Source organism: Pseudonaja textilis, chromosome 1 (genome assembly GCF_049901715.1).
Source record: "Pseudonaja textilis isolate UNSWEBS1 chromosome 1, rPseTex1.2, whole genome shotgun sequence".
NCBI classification, from domain to species: domain Eukaryota; kingdom Metazoa; phylum Chordata; class Lepidosauria; order Squamata; family Elapidae; genus Pseudonaja; species Pseudonaja textilis.
Window position 1 is genome coordinate 18,250,035 of NC_141990.1, and position 18,939 is coordinate 18,268,973.

An 18,939-nucleotide genomic window follows, 5' to 3' on the forward strand; every position below is an offset into this window, starting at 1 on the left:
GCAGCAATTGGAAGTTGTATAATTGCTGTCACTAAGCAGCATGGTCATGTGCAGTTGTGCTTTATGATTGCGTCATTTAGTGATGGAAATTCCAGTCCCAACTGCTGTTGTTAACAGAGGACTACTTGTATTTCAAGCCACTGTTACACATGCCCAGTTTTATTGCAATATGCTGAATATGGAGTTGGCTCTGAACATCTAAAAGCTTTTGGTTGTTCATAACATGTCTGAGAAAATGCTAAAAAAATTCCTGTTATTTGGCATATTGCTTTTGTTTCCAACCTCAATTCAAATTGGCAGCTTTTACCACCATACTAGTTCACGATAAGTGAAAACCACTTTCTACCATGGTGATGGCTGTCTTGCAAAGTCATATATGACACATATTTGTATTGTCTGACATCATTGCTCTTTTCTGTTTATTGGGTTTTTAATATTCTAAATTACTGTTTAATTGTATGGCTTTTTGATATCTGAGGCAGAAAAGCAAGATGGATATGTTTTTACTGAGTTGAAAATGAGAATCAAAGGAGGCCCTTACCATCTCCTGTCCATGGTTCCACGAGCATATTTTCAGGTCCTGATTTGTCTTCCTTCCCTTTGACATCACAAGCTTGCAGAGTTAGCTGCAGGGCTGTTCCTGGAAAAAGCAGAGAAGCTTTATGAAGAGATACAAGCTGCCCAATTGAGTCTAACTGAACAGAGTGGGATGAGAATAACTCAGAATAACCTCTACTATTTCGGCTTAAGTTCACACAGATGACTCCAGGTCCAACATTTACAAGCCGAAGTATGTGGTTGAAAGAAAAACTTAAAATTTATTCTTCCATTTAACTGTGAATGGTCACTAAACAAACTGTTGCAAGTTGAAAAGTACCTGTATGTTCATATAGCAAGGTGTTAAACGGAGTAAAACAAAGGGAGGTAAATAACTGTTTTTCCCCCCCCACAACAGATACTGTGTGAAGTAGTCAACCTTAGGGGAAAATGGGGAGGAGAATCAGATGTGGATTTGCATGTGAAAGATTGAACTGAATTCTACTATTATAAAAAAATTATTTGGCTGAGTCACTTTTCAGAAGCATCCTGATCGTTTAGACTCCATGAAAGTCAGCGTAGCACAGAACTTAAGATGTTCAAGTGGGATCAGAATCATTTGGGGGCTTGAGAAAAAAGTGGAAAGGGGGCTAGAGCTTCTGGGAGGCAAATCTCTTTCACTCTCACCCTTAAACCTCCCAACACAAAAGGGGGGGGGGGCACACAAAATAACACTCACGACACTTAGCACAAAAATGGCTAATTCATGGTTGTAGGGAATTTAATTTGCTCCCAAATATTTCACCACACATTATAAAATGGGCCATCTTGCTACTGGATCTCATCAGTATAATCTCAGAGATGTGTGAGATGCTGGACAACTTCGGGTGGACTATACTTTGTGCTGCGGTTTGTGGACTGTGGAAGGCCAGCAGAGAAACAAAACAAACTCCTGGTTGCAACAATAGGTTATCTGCCAAATTCTAACACAGAGAGGACTGAACACCCCCAAGCCCAGTTTCCAGTGATGGTTACCATATTTGTAGAGCAGGTTTTGCCTGACTGTAGCCATAGAAGTAATTAGAGAAGCAGCCTTATAAGCAGTTTCCAAGTGGCCAGCAATTGTGCAAAGTGAATTCAACACTTTGGTCAGGCTCCCTCTGGCCAGAGAAAAAGCTAACAGCGTAAGTTCTACTTCTGGAGAGGCACAGTAACTGGAACGGAAAAAGAAAGTTTAAAATTGAAAAACTTGCAATTTATTCTACCTTGCTATCCTCCTCCTCCTCCCCCTTTTTATATTCTAGATTAACCCTTACTGTACCTGGTAATTCCCAGGAGAAAATTGTCCACTTCTTCCAAAACATTGGAAGATAAGAAACTTGAAATGTCTGTAGAGCCTGGAGACAGAGACAGAGGTGGCATATGTTGCAATGCCTTCCTAGAGGGGAAAAGAAAGAAAAGCCAGGCCATCAGTAATTGTCTCAAACCCATCACCATAATGAGTAATATTTGCCCAAGAATCTGGCAACAAAGAAACAAGGGACTTAATGACATTTGCTTTTACTTTGTTTTTTACCAACCTCTGCTTGTTTTAGCCATTCGGGTCCCTGAAAGCAGATTGTTAATGAATACTCGGATACCTGCCCTATAACAGGCTCAATCATGAGAGCTTATTCTGCAGAGAATTCAAAGAAATTAATTTCTATAAGAAACAAAAACATCCCAGCTTGCAATCAAATTTGTTTAATCCATGCCATCCAGTCCTGTTGTACACTTTTTAGTATTTCCCTGAGGGTACATTTAAAAACTGGCTGATCATCAATATAGTTATCTATAAAGTAGTGTTTACAGTAGAATATGGAGCTTGGCTAGCAGTATATGGACCTTGAATCTTTTGGCCACTAGGCTAGTAGTTAATACCTTTAGGTTTCCTGCAGCTTTTCCTCCACTCCATGGAGGCAGGGAAGAAAGTAGTTAGTGACTAAGTTAATTACATAACTTTATACAATTTTATTTTTGAAAATAATAGCTTACAGTTTTTAAACTGTTTTGGAGTTTTAACTTTCATTATGGTGCATAAAATAACAAAGTATTTTTAAAGAGCAGTTAGATATTGCCTGCTTCATTTTGAAGGTTTGTACTACATTAATAAAAGTGAAGCATGTATTTATAAAATTTATAGACTGTAGGACTATTGACAGCATGAACAAAGGAAATTGTTCCAAACTAACAAAATTTAGGATTTTAAATCATTTTTTTTGTATTCCTGGATTAAAGGTATTTACATGCTGTCATCCAAAGTTCCAAACATAAGCTACAGAGCAACCTCTAGATCATGGGTGAATCAATATGAATATGGATGAATACTATTTTTTAATGCTATAAAGGAATATAGAACAAGGTATGTTCACACTCAAAACAAGGAAGTGATTTAAAGAGAATTAACATGCTGAAAGAGGAGAGAACTTACTGGGTATTTTGCAGAATGGCATGAACAATCGCAGGGTTGGTTTCCATGGATGCTGTGACCAGAGAGGTCAAAAGTGACCAGTACCAGATTGCTGAAGCATCACATACAGAGACACAGTCTTTTTTCACTCTTTGGTACCCAATAGCCCTGAGACCATGAATTCTTGTGTCACATCCATCACTAAGGCAACGCTTGATGTTAATCTGTACATCTGTCAAGAATATCAAACAAGGGTAATTTCTTCCAGTCAAGGGCCAAACTGAAAATTTCAGAAATCAGTCAATTCTTGATACACCATTTAAGAACAGTTCTGAAGGCACATAGCTACACAGTTGATTAATCTTTAAAAAACACAATTGTATTCTAGGTATAATCTCAATTATTTCAGGGAGTATTAATATGTCTTCCTAGTTAGCAAATCTAACCAAAGGTAGGCTCATGTGGCTCATGGTGACTTTTGAGGCAGGACTACTTTCTGAAGATTCTATGTAAGACAGTTTGTAAAGTGAGAGTTGTTCTTGAAGCAGTGGGAAAAATTGATAATTTGGAAAAAGTAAATGTCTACCCATTATCATAATCAGGTTACAATGGGAAAACTATACACCTTTGTTATTGTTGTAGTAATAGTAATTTTTTTTCTCAGAAGTCATTCTAAATATTGATTTCTAATCATTTCTCATGTCAAGAATAATAAATAGATGCTTTCATAGGAAACATCAGAGAAATAAGTAACCTCTTGCCAGCAGAAAAAGGTATCAGTTGAAAATTATACAAGACTCTTAGAATCATGACCTTGAAATGACTAGACTATTAATCTTTTAACAGTGGGAAAGCAAGCAAGTTAAATGCAAGCAAACACTGCAGCACTATCTCCAGAAGGGTGCATCTGTATCTGTACCTGTGCTAAATACAAACAACATCCCCATGAATTTATATGGAAAAAGACATGGGTGATTTAAGAGCAAAAAAGCAAAGGAAACCTACATAGTTCCCATGTTTGTCAAATGTAAAAGGTTTAAATGGCCAGCAATACTCCTGTGACAATGTCAGTTCTGGTTTTGGGGCTTTGGAAAATTGTAAAATGATATTCCATAACCTAATTGGATTAATACAATTTCAATCACCTGACATATCCTTCTGTATGAGTCTATTGAATTAAAAAGCACAATACCCAACAATTTCAACAAATGAATGTCCCAGCACCATGAGAACAACTCCTATGATATCATGATAACTTAGTAGGAACTATGTTCTGCCACTGACACTGACGTGTCTTATGTTTGCAAGTTCAATTCTTCGAGTTCTACTAAAAACAAAACAGGGGTGGGGGGGGACTAGAACAAGTAATTTACCATCTCTGACATTAGAGCATTATTTCTTCTCAATGATTATAAGATTGGAGTTCAAGACTCAATTGCCAAAATTAAGAATAAATTCCTACATCGAAGTAATCAATCAAATTTACAAGGAAATAAGACAGTATATTTTATCAACAGCAGATGGATATAGGCCAAGAATTTATTTGGCAGATGGCCAGGCTATCTGTTAAAGTAGTTACTTAGGGGGGAAATAAAACCAGAATTTACAAAGGGAAGTATAATTCCATTTGGATCAGGATACAAGTCAACCTGCACTATTTTTCTGATCCAATTACCTTCCCTCAAACTATTAATCACAGAGGAAAATATACACCCAGCAATAATGCATTGGGGTGAGGTGATAATAGTATAGTTTTTGAAAAATGGCAGAAGAGAACAGAATGGATTGGCCTCCATTATTCCTATAGTATCATTGTTTAATTATTCTGAAACAGGGTTCCACTACCACAATTGTTTTAAAGTGAAAACATTTCTTAGAAAAACCCAAGAAATACTCCACATAATGTAATTCTTTCAGCCCTATCATATCTACTCCAATGGGGCTCCTCTTGTCTCTGTTCTCATAGATGGATGCTGAATGTTGCTGATATACGCAACCTAGGCAACAATTTCTTGATTTAAAAAATGATTTTGTTTTGATTGTCACTGACAGCATATATATTTAATGGTTAGTTATAATTATGATACATGACTATTGCCCAAAGAGAAATTCTAGTGATTCCTAAAATGTTGCAGGTATATTTACACAATCAAGAATTGAGACTAATAATTGAGATCTGCAATCAAGTGCCCCAATATATTTCTATAATTAAAAAGTGATCCTGTTTAGAGCTGATTGGCCTTGAAAAACTAAAAGTTCAAAGTTCAAAGGAAGGAGATTTCCCAAAAGAACAGGAGAAAGTGCTGTCACCCTCCCCTTACGCTATGAAACATACGAAAGAAACCCCAACTGATTTCAGTGCAGGAAATTTTCCTCCTTAGAACAAACTGGTACAAAAACATACTGGAAAGTTCCAAATAATTTTCAATTTGTTACTTTTAGACGTGTATACGTATGTATGCATATGGAGTCCTGAGTATAACTTTATTCGGGTATTATAAAACCCAGAGTAGATCGTGCTAGCGCTCCCAATAATCTATGCCCTGTCTTCACTGACATCATTTATTATTATTAAGGTGCCTGCTTATGTAAAAGTCACTCTTATTTTTGAGTGGCCCTATTCCAGTTCTACACAAATAAACAGCCAAAGATTCAAGGCTGCTGTTTTCCTAGATAATGATGGTTGCAATGGACCAAACCACAATCTCAGGACAGAATTCTGAGAAATAATTTCACTTGTGCAAATATTTTTGTAAGTTTATAGGTGCTACGAAGGGATAAAGGTTCTGCTAGGAGGAAATATATTTTTAATTAAATTATCTGATGGAAGAGGTGGTGAACACATTGACACCTCTCGATTAAGAGATGAGCCCCTTTTACATCTGCATGTCTATCTCCTACTTGTGAGAAGCTCCCTCCCCTTTCCTTTCATGTTCTTCAGAAAAGAAACTATTTTCTATTTTCAGGCTTCTTTTTTTAAAGAAAGCAATATTGGAACCTCACAGCTATTTCCTGAAAAAAACCAAAATGACCACGGAGAGAGAAGATTTTTCATTCTGAAAAGCCAGCAGGAGATGGTGGTTGCAATTTCTTTAAAAGCCCAATTTGCAGAAACACTCAACTACCACTAACTTCCTTCTCAACAAACCGAAAGAAAGATGGTTTTTCCTCTGTCAACACTGCTAACAAAGTATTTGTTGGACCTCACTGCTCTTCCCTGCAAAACTCTAATGGGAAGAGAGAAAATGCACCCATAGCGCCCTACTACAAAGAAAAGGAATAGCTGATTGGCACATCTGATGCTTCTGAGAAGGCTAACCATCTCTTATCTCCTCAGGTTCCTCAGGTTCCACATTTGCAGAGACTTGAAGCAGTGCCTTACTGCTTCTATCTCCTACAAACTTTTAGCAAAAGAGAAATAAATATGTTCTTTCTCATAGAGAAAGACAAGAGTGAATTATCTTCTCATCCAGTTTTAGTAAATAACAGCAGCGGCTGCTTGCACTTTCTTTAAAAGGATGTCAAGTTCTGCCTTTAGCTTCCAAGTTATTCCAAGTTAATTTACTTAAAATAAAAAAACAGCAAAAAAGCCAATTGTATTGTTATTGACTCACACATCTGACTAATGTTAGCGTTTTCCAACAATGTCACGTATCCAGTAACATTGCTGGGAATGTGAACATCTCGGACCTCCTGGAGATTGTTGGGAGTCCTTCCAACTGCTACTGTAATTTGCTGGGGCATGTAACTCTGGTCGTTTGCCGCGACAGCAATGGAGAGGTGCCTCAGAATGACATCTGGTTTCATCTTTAAACTGCAAGGCAGAAAGAAAGAGTTTATTTATCAACTGCAACCACAGTAGCCTCAGTGGCTCACAAAGTAAGAATGTATGCAATGAAGTATAAAAACACAAACACAGGACAATTAAGGTGTGATGACACATCACTGTTATGGAAACTTTTAATACAAGCATTATTCATGAAAGCATGAAGAAACCAAGAGGAATCCCTTCAATACTCACATTTCTCAGCAACCAATACAAAAATAAGTTCAACTGTAGTCTACTTGACAGAAAATAGCGTAATATAGCAAGCATGACTGTATCAATTGATAGGCTTATATTTCACAAGACAAAACATTTCCATTTCAATGACTCTTGAGAAAACAAAAGGCTGCAACATTTAGGCTGCATTCCTAGTTATACTGCTACAGATACACAGTCTGATTGTTCTGGATGGTTTTATCTTGGCTGTTGTGTTTTTGTTTATGTTATGATGTTTGTAACTTTTAGTTTCTTGTCAGTTGCCTAAAGTCATATATTTGAGATGGGTTGCTGTATAAATTGAAGGAACAAATACACACTTAACAAGAAATAAAATTACATTTACCTAAAATAGATTATCAGAGATGTATTATTTTAAAATATTTTTATCATTTTTATTCTGCTATTATTTGCAATAAATAGCATATTATATGTGCGCATATAATATACACTACACATAAAATCTAGCTAAAACTACAATTTTCTCTGATACAAGAAGGCATAATTCAGAAGACTGAAAAAGAGAAAAGATTTTTCCCATTAGAAAAAGGTTTCTCTTGTGCAAATTTAACATATAATTTAACATTTGTCATTTAAACATTTATCATTTAACATATAATATTTAACATATCAAGCAAGCAATTAATAGTCCTGAAAGATAATCATAGCATGCTATTTTAGATCCATCAATTGGCATGAGAAAAATGCTTTGGGGGTTTGTTTTGGGTTTTTTTGGCCAGGTCAGATTTCTATCTGTTCAGGGTTCATATGTTTTAAGTATATGCCAGCATTAGGCTCAGGCCAGGCCTAATCGATGAATTCAGCTGGTTAAATGAACACAATCCAGTTGTACCACCCTAACACCTGGGAATCTTGTTTTAACAGAATTATAGATCAATTTCCATGAACATCAGTTTTTATTCTAGCCATCTTAGGCAGTTTACTAAATATTTAGCAAGAAGGTCTCACCGTATCCAGTGTGATCGAGCACTCCCATCCGATTGCCAGAAGGAGGAAGTTTCTCCATTTGTCATTTTGTCTATATCAGCTGAATTAGAGGAGGTTTCTATATGGGTGTAGCACTTAGAAACTGATTTGAGTTTGTCCAATTCCTGATTTCCATTTAAATCACTAGGGCTCTCTGTAAAATGATCAGATATAGGGACAAACAGGACAGTCAGAAGCACTTATTATCAACAGATGTCATCAATTTGCATACTATTTTGCTTTTATTTGTTAACTTCCTAGAGACATACATTTGAGATAGATGATCAGATAGATAGATCTGTTCACCATTCTCTATGAATGTCTGCTCTCTCCTTTCACAGTGGTTACCCACAAAATGTGGCACCACAAACTCAGAATACAATTTGCAAGTCTTATTCTAAAGTGTTTAGCTAAAAACATATAAAAACTGCATTCTCAATCATAAAATTTACCTCATCCCATAGTGAATAGAACTAAAATTTGAAGAAAAGAATTTTACCCACCCCCTGAGTCTGCTACTTCTACATTACTTTTTAATATTTTTCTTGTTTGTGGTTTTTTGACATCTGTAGCTGTCTCGATTCAGTTTGAATAGAGGGTGGGGAAAAAAGGGAAGCACTTCTTCCCCAGTTTTGCTGACTAATGTGTACTTGTCTGAATAACGAAACAAAAAATTTCAAACAAAACTGTGCAAATCAAATTTACCACACTATTTATGGGCAAAGGAATGTATGAAATACTTTTACTTCAGGTTTTCAGAGTGTGAGAAACATTGATCATTGGTTTCTCAGGAATGGGTCTCTGCTGCAGTGGAAGAGCAATTATTTTTTTTCTAAATGTTTTCAAGGAGGGAAGGAGCAAAGGAGATCACTAGCTATGGTCATGGAATAGTTGCCATTTTGTACTTTCTTTCATGCTTCAGTCCAAGCATTGTTCTAGGTCATTTTAAGTACAGAAGAGAGATGGCCACTTCCAAAATGCTGCAGAACACTTAAGGAAAATTCTGCAAAATGGCCTTTTACTTAGAAGGGGAATGAGAAAGAAAGAAACACCTAGAACACTTAAGTGGTTTTGGCTCTGCTCCACTTAAAAGCATACAAATTCACTTGCCTAAATTAACAATTACACAATGCTGCAGCTTGCTTCATTAGTTGCACAATCCTTCCAGGAAAAGAAGAGCATCAGGGAAAGTAATTCTATAAGTTTGTAGTAAATCAGGGATCCCCAAATTCTTCAGCTCATCAACCTCTTTATTAATTTTGAGATTGCTCCTTGACTGCCCCCACAAACATTATATGAAAACAATTTAAATTAATTATTATTATTATTATTATTATTATTATTAATAATAATAATAATAATAATAATAATAATGGTATCCTCAACCACTTTTGGTCAACCCCCATTGACCCTTGAGGGTTGATACTTACCACTATGGGGAATCCTGCTTTAAATCACTGTCTTCATAAGTACTGTATTGGGGGAATTGAAGAAAAGCACATAGGCCAACACACCACTAACTAATTTTTTCAACTCCAAATACAAAAGTCAGATTATTATAAATCCCAACTGTCAGTCTGATACTTCTTTGATTACGGGAGAATTTCTAAACAAATTCCTTCTCTCATATAAGCCTGTCTTTTTTGTAATATCAGATTGGAAGCCCTATTTAGGATGCCACAATGAGATGAAGGACATAGAAGTGAGAACAGGGATGGGGATGGGGGGTTTAAGTGGTGCATTCCAAATGTAAAAGAATCAATTGTAATTGAAATAGATGTTTTTTTGGCAGTCAGTTCAATATAGACTTCATTGGTACCCAATTTTGAAAACTACCTTCAAGGCTTAGTGACAGAAAAACAGGATATAACCATTTTAAATAAGCAAGCCCAAACTAAATCTATAAAAAATTAATTTTTAATACCCTTTTCTTTTAGGAGTAGTCGATCTAAAGAATCCTTTAGTACAGAAGATCGCATAGTGCAAATATTGTTAAAGTATTCCAAGACTGGATATGGGATAACAGTGCTGGTGATACGATGTCGATGCAGGAATCTAAGAATCATAGTAGCATGAAGACTAAGGCGCTCATTTGAGTCTGAAAATATATCTATAAAACCTGCAAGAAAAAGAAAAGATCCTCAGAGAAAAGAATATAAAAGTTGGTGGGAAAACTCATTTTACTCTACCATATCCTTTCCAATATATATTCACTCTGGGAGTTTAATAAAACCTCACTACAAATGAAAATTATAGGTACTTTCAAACTGAATGTTGAATATCCTGAGAATACAAACCAACCCAGAGTTCTCATTCAAAGTACAAATGGCCAGATTCAAATTATCCTACTTCGGACACATTATGCGAAGGCCTAACTCTCTGGTGAAAACTGTAACGCAGGGAAAGATAGAAAGAAAGGACGACTAGTAGTCAAACAGATGAACTCGGTTATAGTGGCTTTGAGTGCATCTTTGGAAAACCTGAAAAACCAGGGTAGGAACAGATTATCAAAATCTATCTATGTAGTATCTAAGTTGGCAACAACTTTATGATACATAATCAATCATATAGAGCTGGAAAAAAAGAAAAAAACTATTTCTGGTAAAATTCATGAAAGGGTTATTTTAAGCATAAATGCTAAAAATGCATGGGTTAATTTTGGCTGATTCTGGAATCAGATAGTATTGCTTAGCATAAACTTATGTCATGATTTAAATGCTATCCATGATTATGTATCCACATAAAAAGTAATCAGTGGTTCCACTGTATAATACCTTAAATTGAAACTAATGCTTGGTTTAATCTATCTTAGAAGGACCAATGGACACATTTTCATATTAGGCTTAATTGCAGGTATTTTTATAAAAGTTTCCAGCTCAAAGTTGCAAGGTTCAGTTAGATACCATACCTTTAAAAAAACTAAAGGAGATAAAATAAGGGCATTGAAAATATAATTTTGTTCCACTATTCTCTAGAAATTTGGAAAAGCTTCATGAACTTGAATAATATTTTTTTCCAGGCAGTAGACAAAGTATACATGCACATACACAACTTGAAAAATCATGTTTCTTAAAAGCTGTATCCATCTAAACCAGGACTGTCGAAGGCCTCAGTGAAAGGATTGCTCCAGTGCACAAATCAAAGATTGTTTAAGTGAAGATGACAGGAACATGTTCCTTCCTTTTTTCTTACCTGGAATAAGTGAACAACTCTGCATCTGCCGGATTACGTGACTAAGCTCTCCTTGCAAATTTGCACCACTAGAATTCTTGAGAACCTCCAGCATATTTTCCACATCCACTGTGCCATCGCCCTCAGGATCAAACTGAGCAAAAGCCTAGTGGGGAAAACAATTAGAAAAGCCTCTCAGTACTTATCATACCCATCAGCTGTTGGAAATCAACAAATTTTTGATTAGAATTTGGTCAGCTTTAATACCATCTTGCTGAAACACCTTCCTGAGATTCTAAAAAATAACTCATATAATTATCTGTAATAATAATAGTTTTTACAATACACAGTTATAAAAAAATAAATTCTGTAAAAGGGCTCTCACAGGAGAAATCAAGAGCTGCAGTCAATACAGTAATGACACTTGGTTTTCTGGGGTAACTTGCAAAGCAAAACACAACATATACAGCTTGAGTAACAGGCTTTCAGTATGCCTGGCCTGAAGAAACAAATGCTCTTATTTCTCCTGGCAACTGTTCCCTATTTTTCACTTACTACAGTCCAACCATAGAAAGGATTGATATTAATAGTGGTGAAGGCCTCAGCTTTTCTGATCTCTGCAGTTAAGGTAACTGTAAACCACAATTTTAGATTACAGTATCCTTACTTACTGCAAATATTTGATGTCGAGAAACAAAGCATTCAAAGACCTTTCTCTGAAACAGGTTGTTGCTTTCCAAACAGCATAAATACAATTCTGGTTGCTAACACAGGGGTCAACACTGCAAATTGATGCATGCAGAATGCTGCTGTATCTGAACTTTACAAATATAATCTATATGAAACAATATATTAACTGATATCACAACTGTCTAAGATAGGAAAATATTTTACTACCTTTAATATGGCAGTTTCAGCTTAATCAGTAAGATCTGACTCTTTGAGAGGATCTCCTACTTATTTAAGATTCTATCCTCAATGAATGTAAAAATAAAGCTCAGCAGATTTGCTTCATCTGATGAAATTAAACAATCTTGGAGAACATTTATAGCCTATCCATTCCTGAATAAGATGGCATCCACTTAGCATAGAATGGTGCTCTTCAAATAAACATGTTAAAACTCTAAACCTAAGAATTGCTAGTGGTAATCATAATAGATGGCAATTATGGGAGTTCGAGTCTATTTGGAGCAGCGGTCGCCAACCGGTGGGCCGTGGCCCACTGGTGGGCCATGAGAAAATTTTGGTGGGCTGCAGAGAAATCTCACCCCCGGAGCACCCCCACAAAGCAATTAATCCAAGCTGCGCAGCGGGAACCCTCCCCGCCAACTCATTCCTTACTGGAAACTGGCCTGCGAAATTGCTATTTTTCCTTTTCCCAACCATCATCTGTTCTTCTGTGCTGGGAGATTTAGATTAGCTAGGAAGCAGGAAATGGTTGGATTTCTTGCTTTCTAGCTAGTCTTTAGATCTTTGGCTCAGCACAGCTGAACCTCCCTTAGGACTGAAGGTTCTATTATTCAGTGCAGACTTATGGCAAGCGAATTTGAGAGACTGAGCTAGCCGATGGCAGATAGATCACTGAATGATTCTGTGAGCAACTCAATCTGTCTGCCTGCTTTGCCTGATTTTGGGTAAAAGTTGCTCTTTTTTTATTAAAAAAATTCAATATTTACATACATGGTGTGTTGTGAGCTAATTTTGTGAGTTTGCTTGCAAGCAAATTTTATGTGACAGACTGAGTTAGCCAATGGCAAATAGAATCTCTGAATGAATCTGTGATTCTGTGAGCAACTCAATCTGCCTGCCTGCTTTGCCTGATTTTGGGTAAAAGTTCCTCTTTTTTATAAACAATTCAATATTTATATAAATATTTATAACATTTACATACAAGCCATGCCTAGCCAGTCACATGACCAAGCCACACCCACAAATTAGGCCACACCCACAGAACCGGTTAGTAGTCCCTGGGATCTAAAATTATGAGTTTGGTGGTCCCTGAGGTCCAAAAGTTGGCGACCCCTGATCTGGAGAATACAAGACTTGAAAGTTTGGATTATTTCTGGTGAATCTTATCACAAACTATAAAAATTGTTTCACCTGTATTCAGCACCTATCCATCTGAAGCAGCAATTTTCTGAGCTCAATGGTATGTAAACAGAGTAGGCACTAAACTTATTATTCAGAGCTCTCTCTGTTCAGGTACTGGTAGATTCTATCTAACTATTCTTAATAATCAATAATTTTGATTTTGTCTGCCGTAGTGCTGCTTTGATTATTTCTATTTGCAAGCATAATTTATAACAGGGGTCGCCAACCTTTTGGACCTCAGGGACCACCAAACTCATAATTTTAGATCCAAGGGGCCACTAACCAGTTCTGCGGGCGTGGCCTAATTTGTACCCCAAATCAGGCAAAGCAGGCAGATTGAGCTGCTCACAGAATCATTCAGTGATTTATCTATCTGCCATTGGCTAGCTCAGTCTCTCAAATTTGCTTGCCATGAATCTGCACTGAATTTGCTTGCAAGCAAACCTTCAGTCCTAAGGGAGGTTTGGCTGTGCTGAGCTGAAGATCTAAAGACTATCTAGAAAGCAAGAAATCCAACCATTTCCTGCATCCTAGCTAATCTAAATCTCCCAGCACAGCAGAACAGATGATGGTTGGAAAAAGGAAAAATAGAAATTTAGCAGGCAAGTTTACCGGGTAAGGAGTGGTTGGGGAGGGTTCCCGCTGCGCAGCCTGGATTAATTGCTTTGTGGGGGTGCTCTGGGGGTGAGATTTCTCTGTGGCCCACCAAAATTTTCTCAAGGCCTGCCAGTGGCGACCCACTGGTTGGCAACCGCTGATTTATAATGTCTTAATACGTCATGTACCATATATTGTGGATTGCATTTACATTTTCTAATATTTAATTAACTAGATATATGCATTACTTTTTTAAGATCATACTTTATTCCAATATATTCCATAGCATGATTGGATTTGCAGAAATGGGCTCCAGAAATATAAGTAAACAAGATAACTTTGCCATTTGCTACAGCTTGAAGGCATGTAAATCAACCAGCTTTCCTATCTGAATAACTTGTTTTTTAACAGGGTGTGGTCCACTGAACCTTTGCCCAGCAGCAATATTGTACTTCTCTTGACATTATCTTTTATTACATTATTTGTTTTCCACACCCTTCCAGCAAAAGCAACAAAATACTTTGCAGATTCAATTTTCTTGACTTAATCTAGCCTTCAGGTGGCTTTGGGCATTTTTCTTGATTATAATAATTTAAAACCAAGGGATCTTTACCATCCACCCTAGTCATCAGAATTGGCTCTAATTGGGAAAGGAGTTGTCTTATATATCAAGGCTCTAAACCAGGGGTGTCCAACCTTGGCAACTTTAAGACTTGTGGACTTCAACTCCCAGAATTCAGCTTTGCTGGCTGAGGAATTCTGGGAGTTGAAGTCCACAAGTCTTAAAGTTGCCAAGGTTGGACACCCCTGCTCTAAACAAAAGGAATTTTAATGACCAATAACTTAAGCTGCATTCAGAAAAAAAGCTAATCAATGTAGCTCTCAGAACAGTAGTGTAACTTTGCAGTGCCTAGATTGCTCAGTAAGTTTAACTGCTGATCATGATGCATCCGGGACCAGCTGATGTTCCTGGCTGGTCTTTGAGGGCAATTCCATTAAGAACAAATTATAGTAATCTACAATTGATGCATTGACTGGAGCTGAACAAAAGGCAGTATAGGCTACAACTTCCACCTGCTTTTGTAGCAGGTACTATGAATCCAAAAGAAACATGTAGTAGTAAACCTGTGCTGAGTAAGCATAACTTTGCTAAGAGTTATATATGATATTAACCTCGATTCAATTGGCTTCTGACTTAACATCTACTGCATTTTGCTTGGCTTAAGTATAAACCTATTTTTCCTATCAAGCCTCTAACAGACTCCAAGCATAAGGCCAGGATTTTTGGGGCCAGGGTCAGATCCACCCACTCAAATAGAATTGTAATCAATGCAAAAAATGCCTCCAATTCCAATTTCCAATCCTCACAGATGGCCCAAACAGATATTACTTGTCCCTGGTTGACAAATATTTGTCACTGAGAAGATAAGGACAGTCATGATAGCTCACAACCATGAGGACAATCAACGCATGTTTTTCTCCTTACTAGGGCCTGTTTCCCAACTGCCAGATATCACATGTCTTCCAGAGCTTTAATTATTGCTCTAGCATCTTCTCAACAATTTCCTCACTTCAAGTGCCACAGGCTCAAAGCCCACTCAGGTAAATATGTCATTTCTGCAATATTTTAAGATACTGTGGGATCCCTGGTACTCCCTGAGCTTGGTTGTTTTCTTGCAGATGTTTCATAACCCTACTAGATATAACATCATTGGAGCTAGCAAGATACTGTCCTCCCAGCTTCAAAGAGAAATATGAGCAACCTTATCTCTGAAATGCTTAGCCAGGTAATCGCAGTTTCCCAGCAGCTACTTCTAGCTGTAATTTTAGAGAAGCTTAGGACACTCTGAATTCTGCAATGGGCAAATACTCTACAGAGAAAACAAGAGTGAGAAATGTTTTATTGAATCATATTTATATGCTGCCCATCTCACAGAAATGTAATCTTGCTTTGTTGCCCTTATTACATGAGGTAGACTCAGATTTTTGCTGATGCGTATTTTCAGCTGTATTCACATCATTTTCCCCAAGCTTGCTCCAAGTATCTCTTTATTTAACTTCCCAAAACTCAACAGAAAACTCAGTCATGCTGAAAGAAGCAGCCCTATGTAATATACTTATTGTCTTCATATTCAAGAGGCTATCAATACATTCCATAGAGCTGCCCTAATTGTTGAATTCCTCAGACCCACCTGAAAATCCTGTACGTTCATCAAACACAAGGGTCTTCAAACTTGGCAAGTTTAAGACTTGTGGACTTCAACTGCCAGAATTCCTGAGCTAACATGACTGGAGGAATTCTGGGAGTTGAAGTCTACAAGTCTTAAAGCTGTCAAGTTTGAAGACCCTTGATCAAGCACTTCAGGCAGGTCATCTTGAATCAATGCTTTCTCCCTGTGGAGGTTAGCAACCCCCATTAAACTCTTCGTCATGAGGAATGATCTGTCTGTGACAAGAACTGGTGCAAAAGTCTCCTGTTATCAGATCATGTCTCTTTCATAAAGAGAATATATCAAGCATGATCAACAACTATTTGGTGTGAGTCATTGATTACATAAGTATGTTTGTACTTTTTATATGCAATAATAAAGTTGTTGGCCAAGAACCTAAAGAAGTTGCCACAAATATTGCACTATATGATGCCACAAGGAATATGGACCTACAATAATATAACAAAAATGTGTTGGACAAAGAAAATGCAGTAAACAATTGCCGGCTTTAGAGATAAATCACAAAAAATAGAATAAGTAAATGAAATTTGCCTAATTTGGTAGAAAATTTATTAAACATGAGAAAATGGATAGAAATTTTAAGAAAAATTGATAGTCAGGGGAAATATATGGTCTGTGAATGAATGCTTGCCAGAAGAAGAAAAATGATGCCATATAAGAACATAATTCCAACCATGTTGTTATACAGAAGAGTTGGTCAGGAAAAAAAAAATGAAACGTAGAATACAGTGGGATTAAAGAACAAAATTATAACTCTTAAGACAGTTTACAGACATAGTGGAAACAATGATAGGTAAGGGGAAAAAAGGTATAAATTTTTTCATTAGATTTTACTTACCTTTTTTGCTTATCTCTTGTCATCATTACTCAATCTAAATTTTACTGTCAGTACATTCTAATTTATTTTGTTTACTATTTTTTTCGGCATAACAATGATACCCCAAAAGGAAACATTAGGATTAATGTGTTTATCAAGAAATAAACATGCTGAAAGGGCTCCATTAAAATCATACTGACAATGGTCTTTGTTTCTCTACAGTTCAATGATACATGGTTTAAAATATGTTTGTAAGCATTCCATATCTCATTATTTCAAATGGATTCCCTAATGGCATCCTTGGTGAAAACTGCACATGCTTGAAACTTGCTAATTGGTTCAGGAGAAAGCCAAAGATGAAATTCCAATAATATACTTAGTACTAAATGTAACCCAGAGTTTATGCATGCATCTTTAGTGGAAAACAAACACCACCCCCCCCCAAAAAAGGCTGATTTTTTTTCCTTAAGTGAGTTCATTCTGTTCTTTTGAACATTGTTCCTTGGGTCTGAGCATGGTGGAACTTGGCAGGAAGTGAATTCTAGATAGGACTGCAGTTCAGTAACAGTAATAGAGTTGGAAGGGTCCTTGGAGGTCATCTAGTCGAATTCCCTGCTCTCGCAGGAGACCTATACTATTCACATTAGATGGCTGTCCAGTCTTTTCTTAAAAGCCTACAATGTTGGGGCATCAACAACTTCTGAAGGCAAACTATTCCACTGATTGATTGCTATTGCATTGGAAGAACAGTTACAGGAACTGGGCATGGCTAGTCTAGTGAAGAGAAGGACCAGAGGAGACACAATAGCAGGGTTCCAATATTTAAGGGGCTGCCCCAGTTAGGAGGGGGTCAAGCTATTTTCCAAAGCACCTGTAGACCAGACAAGGAATAATGGATGGAAACTGATCAAGGAGAGATTCAACCTGGAAATAAGGAAACATTTCCTGACAGTGATAACAATCAATCAATGGAACAGAAGTTGCCTTCAGAAGTTGTGGGAGCTTCCTCACTGGAGCCTTTCAAGAAAAGACTGGACTGTCATCTGTCTGAAATGGTATAGTAGGGTTTCTTGCTTGGGCATGGGTTGGACTAGATGGCCTCCAAGGTCCCTTCCAACGCTGTTATTTTGGTTGTTCAATGATTCTGGTATCCTACACTTAATACATCAGAAAGATGCCCCGACGGAAAGATGCCTTGAAAGCCTGAGAGCAACAAGTCTTTTTGCCACCCTCGGAAGAGAAGCGCTACGGTCCCAGCCCTTTCGCCCTGCAGGTATGCAGTTGAACCCCGGCCGGACAGCCGCGCTGAGCTTTCCGTTCTCCCCCCTCAAGCGCTCACCTCTTCGCTCCTGACTCGCTCCTCGGCCGCAGCGGCAGCGGCGTCCCCTCCTGCCCCGGCGGCGGTGGCCGTCCCTTGCGCGGGTCCAGCGCGGATCTCCAAGGCTTCGCAGAGCTGCTCGAGGCCGATGGCGTGCTCCCCGCGGCCCAGGCGCTCCTCCAACCAGCGCACCAGGGCGGCGTGGTGGCGCGAGAGCAGCGACTCGGCCGAGGGCACCTCGCGCAGGCGAGCGGCGGCTTCCTCGCGCAGCCGGGCCTGTCCCAGCAACACCGCCGGCGGCGGGAGGGTCGAGGCGGCCGAGGAAGAAGACGACGACGACGAAGCCGGCGGGGGGGAGGCTAGGCCCGGGAAGGTGGCCTCCATAGCTCCCGGCGGAGGTGACTCGCTGGTGGCAGCGGCCCAGTTGCCGTTACTATTGCTCCAGGTGACGATGCTCGCCGTTCCTCCTCCTCCTCCCCCTCCTCCTCCTTCCGCTGCCGCCTCCTCCTCTTCTTCCTCGCCCTCGCTGTGGCTCCCCACGTTCCCCATGAAGCCCTCGACCGGCCTTTTGCCCTCCGGCTCCCTCCCTTCAGGCGAACTCCTGTCACAGATCAGGAAGGGCCGAGACGGCTCTTTCTCTTTCGTGTCTTCTTCCCTCAGGACACACTTCCGCCCAAACGTCGCAAAGTCCGCTCGCCC

At 38.4% G+C, this 18,939-nt stretch overlaps 1 protein-coding gene across 1 annotated transcript in view; it reads right to left on the reverse strand.

Moving 5' to 3' along the window:
- The window catches only part of ZZEF1 (zinc finger ZZ-type and EF-hand domain containing 1), a 68,260-nt gene extending 49,354 nt beyond the window's left edge, over nucleotides 1-18,906 (reverse strand). The window contains exons 1-9 of the mRNA XM_026708690.2: nucleotides 18,262-18,906; nucleotides 11,208-11,352; nucleotides 9,940-10,134; nucleotides 7,998-8,169; nucleotides 6,601-6,800; nucleotides 3,008-3,218; nucleotides 1,859-1,975; nucleotides 1,573-1,751; nucleotides 542-640 (exon numbers count right to left, since the gene is read on the reverse strand). Coding sequence (XP_026564475.2) covers nucleotides 542-640; nucleotides 1,573-1,751; nucleotides 1,859-1,975; nucleotides 3,008-3,218; nucleotides 6,601-6,800; nucleotides 7,998-8,169; nucleotides 9,940-10,134; nucleotides 11,208-11,352; nucleotides 18,262-18,789 — 1,846 coding nt within the window. The 5' untranslated portion in view covers nucleotides 18,790-18,906. The remainder of the gene's footprint in view (nucleotides 1-541; nucleotides 641-1,572; nucleotides 1,752-1,858; nucleotides 1,976-3,007; nucleotides 3,219-6,600; nucleotides 6,801-7,997; nucleotides 8,170-9,939; nucleotides 10,135-11,207; nucleotides 11,353-18,261) is intronic.
- Between the last annotated feature and the right edge of the window lie 33 nt (nucleotides 18,907-18,939).